General features: G+C 32.7%; 1 protein-coding gene across 2 annotated transcripts in view; it reads right to left on the bottom strand.

The window, feature by feature from the left end:
* The window catches only part of LOC117182208 (paired box protein Pax-5-like), a 380233-nt gene that overhangs the window by 35906 nt on the left and 334610 nt on the right, over positions 1 to 9717 (bottom strand). Inside the window, exons 7-9 of one of the 2 annotated variants that reach the window (XM_033375273.1) lie at positions 2748 to 2833; positions 2317 to 2572; positions 403 to 498 (exon numbers count right to left, since the gene is read on the bottom strand). In XM_033375273.1, coding sequence (XP_033231164.1) covers positions 403 to 498; positions 2317 to 2572; positions 2748 to 2833 — 438 coding nt within the window. The remainder of the gene's footprint in view (positions 1 to 402; positions 499 to 2316; positions 2573 to 2747; positions 2834 to 9717) is intronic. The other variant, XM_033375272.1, reaches the window with a different exon arrangement.

Genomic DNA, 9717 nt, shown 5'->3' with positions numbered 1-9717 from the left:
GCGATTTCGCTGGAAGCGGGTGCAATTTTTCAGATTAGCACCCGCTCCCGGCGAAATCCTGCGGTTGTCCTTATGACAAATTTTTAATTATATATATATTTGATATAATTATGTATGAATTCATAATAACTAGTCAAGTAAAGTAAATATTACATATTAACGTATCAGTTATTCTTATATCTATCAGAAAAGTTGTATTTTTTAGTCGACTGATCCTAGTAATTGGTACCGGATAAATATATGCCCAATTGTTTGCGTTTTTTGAAGATGGAAAGGATAAGAAGCATCGGTACCATGTAATATTTCAAACTATAAGTACATGAACTTTAATTATATTGGTAGCATTAGTTCATACACATGCGCATAATAATTAGCAGTAAGATACTGAGATGGCGAACTCACCGGTGGTGTGGTAAGGAGACATGTTTGCACCGTCCAAGGTTTGGCTCAATTTTAATTCTTGCATCGTCAGTGGCGCGAGCGGCGTCAAAGTACCACCTGCCATTAAGGATCCCCATTCTTACGTTATTCTTTTTATCATCATTCTCGGTTGCTTATCAAGGCGGAACGTCATAGACAGAATAAGGGACGATTTTTCTCAATTTTAAATTTGACTAAATTTCAGATAAACCCATTATATATCTGGTTACTCCAGGCGTGTAGAAAAATTTGGTGGCAGTCTTAAATCACGCTAAATCCAGTAGCTTTCATCAAGCTATTCTATTTGCGCAATGCTGGCCTAACGCTATACTGGTGCTATGTAGTTTTCTCACGTGTTTGATTAAAACTTTTCTGCTGTTTAGTACCAGTCTTGGTGATATCTAGGATATCGTTGCGAATTTGAATATATGAAGAGTGTCCAGATTTTAGCTAGTTTCTAGAAAGAATCACGGTTTGGGCTTAAAACAAAATTAGAGAAGTAAATTCAGAAAATAATAATTGAAGCTGATTGGAATCTTAATATTCGAACTGTATTCTTAACAATTATTGTTTTACAGAATGTTTCTAAACACTTTCTTTTAATTGAATTATATAGAAAAAATATAATAAATTTATATTAAATTTATAATATTCCAGAATATCAAATTTTAACATAAATGTTTGAATTAATTTTTTTAAATTACTTATTGATTGCATAAAAGATGATTAAGCCTAACGTATTTAATGAATTGAAATTCATAACCGACAAAAATGAAATTTTTAAAATTTCTAGATGGTTAATTGTGTTAAAGTGAAGGGAAAAAGTTACAGCAACATGATATGAAGTTACATAAAAAGTTTGGTACCCGGCGTATGCGCAAGATTTGCGGAAACTAATTTTTTCACTTTTTTGTGAAAAAAACAACTGTTTTTATATTTTTAATTAACTGCAAGATCTATATATTAGACTGCTATGTAATAAAAAATAATTGTAATATTTTTTTATTAATTTTTTTTTTATTAAAATAGCCGATCTGTCTAGAAACTAGTTGATCCGAGCGCTACATCCCGGTTTAGCCACTGGACAGTCAGTATGTTGCGCGCCAGTGTCAATTCAAGGCGGACTTGGCAGAAACAGTACTGTGCCACGAAATTGGTCCACACGGGAGTTGGTGATAGTAAGAAATGTCCTTCTAGTACTTTAACAGAAGGTAGAAAAATAGCAAAAGGAAGTAACAGAAGGAGAATTAAGTTACTGTTTATCTTTACTTCAATTCACTATTGTTCAAGTTCTGTGATGGAAGGGAATATCACTTGTACCACGTTATCAGCTAGTTGAGTTTCTTGGAATGCATTTTGATTTATACGGATCACTACTTCTGTACGCTAACACGTACCTTTAGTAACCTTTTGTTCTTTAGGATAAATTCTTAAAATTTGGTATAACAAAACTGGAAACATATACGTTCGGTCATTGATTGAGCAACATGATTTAAGTAAATGCAACAATACAGGATAGTGGCAAAGAAACAATTTTAGATTGAGAAAATAAGAGAAAGACGTAGGAAGGGAGTATGTATGAACTACCAATTCGTAGTAATTCGTCATTTGAACTGCACGTTGAAACGTGTAAAGGTGATAAACTACAATTACAGAGACCGACCACCGAGTGAACCTCAACCACCTTTTATTTTGCTAATACTTAAGCAACACAAAATCTATATGCATTTAGCTGATATGGGTATGAAAAGCAAGACGTAAGCAGGAATAATAAGCACATAGTGTTGGAGAAAGACAAAAGGAGAAAGGGTTATCTTTAGCACAGTTAAAGGCCAAAGATAACGTCTAGAGAGGTCAGATGTAGGGTGGTAAAGCAAAAGGAGATGAATCGCTCACCTATGGTGCCCCCTATGGGCGGGGTGTAGAGGTGGGGCGTTTGCGCTTGCGTCATAGTACTGATGGTGCCCAGGGAGTCGTACAGCTCTGCAGAGGTGGCAATCGCATTCCCGGGAAATCCCCCGTGTTCGTAGTATCCGCCACCACCTCCGCCGCCACCACCTCCCCCACCGGTGCCACCTCCGTTTCCGGTACCACCACCAAGTTCACTCAGCAGCTTGTGCTCGTCCTTGATGCTCCATTTACTTGACCACAGCTGAAATCACATTCATTTTATGGTTTAGAATCAATTAAATCGACATAAATACAAAAAGCTAGGTATTTCTAATTACCAAAGGTTTTTCGCATATGTATAACAACAATAGCTTTACACAAACCTCTTTCAAACATCAAAAGAGTAGTTCATGCTTTTTAAAATAAAAGATACTTACGTTGGAATATAATTGATCACCGTTGTAACTACTTCTCTGTCTCTTAAGGTCTTCCTCAGGATGTTCGTTCATATCACGATTTTCATCTGCAAAAATATGGTATGCTAATATTTTACAAAAGTAGTTCGAAGTTTACATTTTTAAAATTTTTTATAATCTTCTTCTTTAATGACTTAAATCCAGAAGTTGGGATTGTGATGAATTACGCCTGCGTATGTACACTTATTGCAATAGTTCATTTGTTCCTTACTGCTTGCACAAATAGGTTTATGAATCAACGAAAATACATCCTTAGTCAACAAATATTTATCCAACCAATAGCATCTGCGATGCAAAAACATCAGTCCTGTAAAAAAAAGGTGAATGAATTTGTGAATTTATACTTGGCAAAATAATTAAAAAGAATCTCATAAAATATATTTAAAAAATGTTTCTATAAAGTACCTTATGGAATTGAAAAAAAATGCATATCGTGAAATCAATTTAGATATTATAACCCCTTACTCGGTTATAATATTATAACACTAATTTCTCAATTCAAGCAATTTTTTAAATCACTTTACTTGAACATTTAAGCCCTTCTATATTCTTATAATATCTGCAATTGTGTTTTTAACATTATTTAAAAAAAAATAAAGGGCACTTCATAATAAAACTGTATAAATATATTTTAGTATTAAATATATTCTTTTTAAACAACCAGGCCAAATTTAATTTCACAAAGCCATTCACTGAAAGAAATGAAATGGTGATACAGTTATATTGCGGGTTAGATCAGCAATCTGTATGGCTGGAATAGACATATCGATGGCTGATCTAACGCGCAATATGAATGTATTAGTAATTCATTTTTTTCAGCGTTATAGCTCGAGTAAAAATATTTTGACTTGACTTAGACTTCGTTTGGACAAGGACGAGACTTAGAAGTCGTAGATTTGCAGAGTCCATTATACTCTGACCTCTATAAACTACGGTAGGACCTTCCATTTCTAGGAAACAGGTCGAGAGTTTGGGACCTACTATTCGACATCTACATACTAAGGATTAATGTTTCGAAAGTGATAAAACTTGTACTTGTGTAATAAATGATTTTCAAATTAAAAGCTCGGAACCTGCCGGTGTCAACAAATACAGACATATACAATTTTCAAACACAAAATATTTAGAATGTCATTTTCTACAAGCCAGTCTATTTCTCTGTTGGAGAGAGGGAAAATGGACAACATTTTTTATATTCGCCATCCAAAGAACATTATTATTGCAGGTAAGCAAACTTATTGATACATAATAAATAAATCCCATGAAAATAAATAAAATCAACATTCTGTAAAATTTATAGATGATTGGTGATCATCCTAGGAGGCCTTAGGAACTCTAGCATACCTTGGTTACATCAGGACCTCCACTTAGCGCCGCCACCAAGGCAAATTGAAAAATGGAATACGCCATATTTTTTATTTATTTTTTTGTGGCTAATTTTATGCTAAAGAAAATGTTGCTGCTTTTGAAACTTCCGAGAAAAGGGTGGCGGCGCTATCAAGACGTCTACTCAGCGCCGCCACCTATGAAAACTCACTATAAATTATTATAATAAGAGGAACGAATAGTAGAGATTTTTCTGCTTTTTTTGCTCTCTGATGACATATAATACGTATTCCAAAAAACTACCCCTAAATCTTCCACATCTATACCTCCTGATCAAAAACGTTTTAAATCTTGGAAAACCACCTTCAACAATATAAACGTGATTTAGGGCACCAAATTAATTACTTAAGACCTTAAAATTTCCCTCATTATAATTTTCCCCAAAAACTACCCTTCCACGTGAAAGTCTGCAGAAGAACATATATACGTATACTGAAAAAATGGTATAGCTGTTGTAGCTAGAAATATATTGCTAGGGAGATATAGCTGAATGTGCAATAAAGTTTAGGTAGAACTGCAAACTAGATAACTAAGATATATAAACCGTCTGTCTTCTGCAGACAGAAAATATGGGGGATAATTCTATCATTATTTGCTGAACATTCTAGCAGCCATGTTCAAACAGCATATTTCCTATAATTAGTTTGCTCGTACCGCTAAAAATGCTAACCTAAAATAATTGTAGCATCAGTTTTATGCCTATAAATTAAAATGCATTTAAAAGATTTACCGCCTTACATTAGTTCGCACAAGACTAACACACCGTGAATACAAGAAGCTCGCGCCTCGTGTCGTGTGGCTTGTGAGAGTTCAAAAATGAATAATATATACAGTAATGCAACGACAATGATGGAACCGATTATGGAAATAAGAGATTTTTTGATTAGCTGTAACCTACAGAATTATATTGAAGCTCTCAAAGGAAAGTGAGTATTCTTTCATCAATGCGCATATAATCAATGCATATTGATATAACCTCAAAAAATCTTTGTTTACAACTTTTTTTCGATACGCCCTAATGTACATATTGAAATGTATTGATTATAACTATTTTCAATTTAAGATTTTTAATAATTAAGTCATGTATGTATCTAATACATAATAAATATTTAAGTATTTATATATATATATATATATATTTATATATATATATGGTTGATATATTTTTTCATCATTATACCTAAAGATATATCGGCCTATTAGCTAGAAAAAATTATAGGCACTTCAGCCTGAAAACGCAGCCAGATAGGCTGTCAAGTTTAGCTATATTTTTCAACTAGAATATCTAGCTGAACCTGGTTAGGTGTGCCACCTATACTTGTTTAGCAATTTACCCATATGCGCACCTAGAGGATGTTCTCTCAGGGAACAGAGTAGACATTACAGCTAAATTTTCTATATACTGCACCTATATTTTGCCTGCAAGAAAATCGTTGCAATACAGCTAACTATTTAGGAAGACGAAATCCAGCGATACTTTCCAGCTGGAATAGCAAGAATTCTAGGTAAATACCTAAAAAAAAAATTTCAGTGTATGAAAAAAGCATAAAAAATAATACAACTTAGAAAACCACCTTCAACAATGCAAATATGATTTAGAGCTCCAAATTTATTACGTCCGACCTTAAAATTTCCCTCATTATAATTTCTCAAAACAACTACCCTTCCACGTGAACGTATGCAGCAGAACATATATATGTATGAAAAAAGCATAAAAATAATACAATTTAGAAAACATTGTTCATTGATTTTTTTGTGCTTTTTTTTGCTCTCCAATTATATGTAATATGTTCCCAAAAAACTGCCCCTATGTCATACATACCTACCTCTCGTGATCAAAAATGCTCTAAAAGTGTTAAAAGAAACATTAAACAACGTAAAAATGTTTCAGAAATTTAAATTAATTACTTGACCCTTGGAAATCACCCCCCCCCCCCCCCCCCCCGCAATATAATCTTCCCAAAAAACTACTCTTCCACTTGAACGTGTGCAGCGGAACATATATATGTATGAAGAAAGCATAAAAATAATACAATTTAGAAAACAACGTTAGTTGATATTTTGTTTGCTTTTTTTTCTCGCCGATGATATATAATACGGTCCGCAAAAACTAGTCCCAAGAAGTGTAGCAGACAATTCAATAATTTAATTTCAACGAGCAAATAATCGGGAATCTATCATTCGAGTAGCAGAATAATCTAACACTTCGAACTAAAGTTGCTAAACATCTATTTTTCCAATTTTGCGAAATAAAAAATCAGCAATATATTTATTATTCGTGTATCAGAATAATCTAGAAATTGGAAACCGAGCAGAAAGCAAACTCGTTACTTTATTTTCGAAGAGAAAAAAATTGGAAGTCTATTTTTCGTGTAGTAGTTGCATATAGAAGTTCGAATTAGAGTAGAAAAAACTCAGCATTACAATTTTGAGGAGCAAAAAAATCGGGCATCTTTTATGCGAAAGGCAGTATAATGTAGAACTTCGAATGCAAGTAGAAAAATAATCTAGAACTTGGAATTCGAGTTTAAAAAATGCGATACTCCATTTTCAAAGAGCAAAAAGAGCGTGAATCTTTCATTCAAGTAGTAGGATAATCTAGAACTTTAGATACGGGCAGCAAAAAATCGGGAATCTATTATCTGAATAGCTGAATAATTTGGAACTCTCGGAATTTAAATTTCGTTTCAACTTGATTATAATAATTAACAATAGTATCATTATTTAAATATATTTTTTCAGATAAATTTATTATATAGGAAATTCTAACCTGTAATAATATACACACTAACGATGAAAAATATTGTCCAAAGTACTTAAAATTCTGTAGAGTGTACAGTTATTTCTTAATTTAATAAAGACCAACTAATACATAAGTAATACTTATAGTGTTAATTATAGAAAGCAAACATTTTCGATCAAAAATTAGTTAATCTAAAGGTCTAAATTATCTAAATATTGTTTAAACTTGTTTCCATATTTTCAGGAAATTTTCATTTAGGCAAGGTTAAAATAATGTTCTCCGAATATTTTAATTTTAAATGCGTTTTGTACAATTATATATAAGTTTCGCTATGTATACATTCACAGAAAAAACTAAAGTTGAATTTTGTTGCATGTAAATTTTCCCGCTGTTAAAGTTTACATGCTATTTGGCGAAAGTTTATCCTACGATGGAATAAAAGCTGTCGTCTGCTACGGCATCCTTATCAGCAATGGAAAAACGGAAATTATAAGTGAATTCGAGCTATAAATCGAGACAGCCGATTTAAAACAATACAGAAAAGCCTAAAGTTATAATTTTTTGCAGGCAAGACTTGCAAACGGTTAAAAATTAAATTTATTTCGGCGAAAGTTTGACTGCGGTTAGGAGAATAATAATTATTCTGATCTCCTCTACTGCATCACGATGAAGTGAACAAATTTCGGTAATACATGTAGAATCAGCAAACAGAAAATGCGGAAAAACTGTGTCCTTACTGATATATCCTCTCCGAAATAAAATAGATCATTATAGAGGAATTAGAAGTTATTTAATACCATTCAGCAAAAAGCGCAAAAAGCAACTGATCAACTGACATATGAAAATCTCCAGTTCTCTCCAATTTAATAAAATTAAAAGGCGACAGATAGCGCTGGCATCACAATTCTAGCTACATCGCGAATAAAAATAGAGCGATTATAAGGCAAAAGATTACACAGGCACGGTTAAAAATTGGAAACTATCTTCGATTCATGTAAAGTTTATCCGAAAAGGTTAATTTTTGTTGTGTTGAATCTTTCACCGGAATCGATGTAAACTTTATCCTTTTTTTTCTGTGTTGACACTGGAGGGTAGTTTTCCACACAGTAAAAATAAATACTTAAAGTTATATTTGACTTAATTTCAGATTTGCCTTGAATTAAGGAAGTACCTGAATTTAAGTGTGCAAACTATCTTGAATAAAGTACTAACTATTCTTAAATGAGAAATCAACATTTTTCTACTGGAATAAAGTAAAGTATCCTCCTAAACTTCAATATTTAGTTCTGAAAGTAAGTTGAAGGCAAACTGAAATAACCTGTGAGGCTTTCGTCACCTAAAATAAAGGAATATACTTTTCCTGAATTTCAGGTTCGTACTACCTTGCATGACGTTGCAGAACGCTGGCACTACTCTACAGCTCGTGGCCATTTGTTCTAGTCGCATCCTACTCCAATACTCCATGTTGCGTTGGTCAGTGTCGGCTATGATACTATGTTTCCATCATTCGAGGAGTTTTCGTTTCACAGATTTAAAAAAGTGCTGCAGCAAAATCAGTTCCAGTTATCATCCAATATTTGGATTATTAAACCCATCAAAGTAATTAAATTATTACAAAACTTTTTACTTCGCAGCGTGAGCGCCCTTTCAATACATTACGGAACGCAATTCTCTGAAGATCTTGGACCGCACCTGCCCCCAATATACCGTTTTTTCCATTTGCCCTGCTTTTCCTGTATTTTCTTACAAGTTTGAACCGAACTTGTATATTTTCTAAAACGAATAACTATTATATAAAAACAGCTGAGGAGTTTCGGTAAGGCGTGATAAATTTCTGGTTTTTAGTTAAAATATTACCCTTAATTTCAGTTAGAATTGTGTATTAACTTAAGGTTACACTAGCTTTCAGTATAAATATATTCTTAATTGAAGAGCGAGCACACATGAATTTCAGGTCATGCCTCCCTGAATTTCAAATAGTCCCAACCTGAATTTCAGGAATCTTATTCCCTTAATTTAATGTTCAGATGTAATTCTTAATTTCAGATTGCCTATGCTTCTTTTTGTGACACCTTAAAATAAACTGAATTTTCTACTTAAATTAAGTTTTTTTTTTGCTGTGCAGTAAATTATTAAATCGGTAAATTTGAAAGACTTATTTAATTAATTTGAGGTTTTCAATCATCTTTACATTGAGTAAAGCTGGTTTTACACTCAACAACCATTTTTTATCAGAAAACGTAGATTTGTATGATTTAGAGGTCGTTTCTTCAGGCACATATTATACGTCATCAGAGAGCCAGAAAAAGAGCAAAAAATATCCGCTAACGGTGTTTTCTGGATATTATTATTTTTGTTGCGTTTTATATAAGAATATGTAAGTTTCGCTGCATACATTCATGTGAAAGAATAGTTTTTCAGGAAAATTATAATGAGGGGGAAATTCTCAAGTGTCAAGTACTTAATTTGGAGGTCTAAATCATCTTTACATTGTTCAAGGTGGTTTTCCTACTTTTGAAACGTATTTGATCACGGAAGGTAGATAATGTATGACTTAGTGGTAGTTTTTTTGAAACGTATTGTATGTCATCGGAGAGCCAAAAAAGAGCAAAAACTACACACTAAAAATCTTTTCTGAATATTATTATTTTAAATGCTTTTTACAAAAATATATGAACTCCGCTGCATACTTCTAAGTTATATATATTTTTTGTCACGAGGCAAATTGAAAAATGGATTACGCCATATTTTTGACGTTTTTTGCTGATTTTATGCTAAAAATTTTTTTTTTTTTTAAACTTC

This window comes from Belonocnema kinseyi, chromosome 10, assembly GCF_010883055.1.
Source record: "Belonocnema kinseyi isolate 2016_QV_RU_SX_M_011 chromosome 10, B_treatae_v1, whole genome shotgun sequence".
NCBI lineage: Eukaryota > Metazoa > Arthropoda > Insecta > Hymenoptera > Cynipidae > Belonocnema > Belonocnema kinseyi.
The sequence above is the reverse complement of the archived record's forward strand: the minus strand, read 5'-3'. Positions and strand labels throughout refer to the sequence as shown.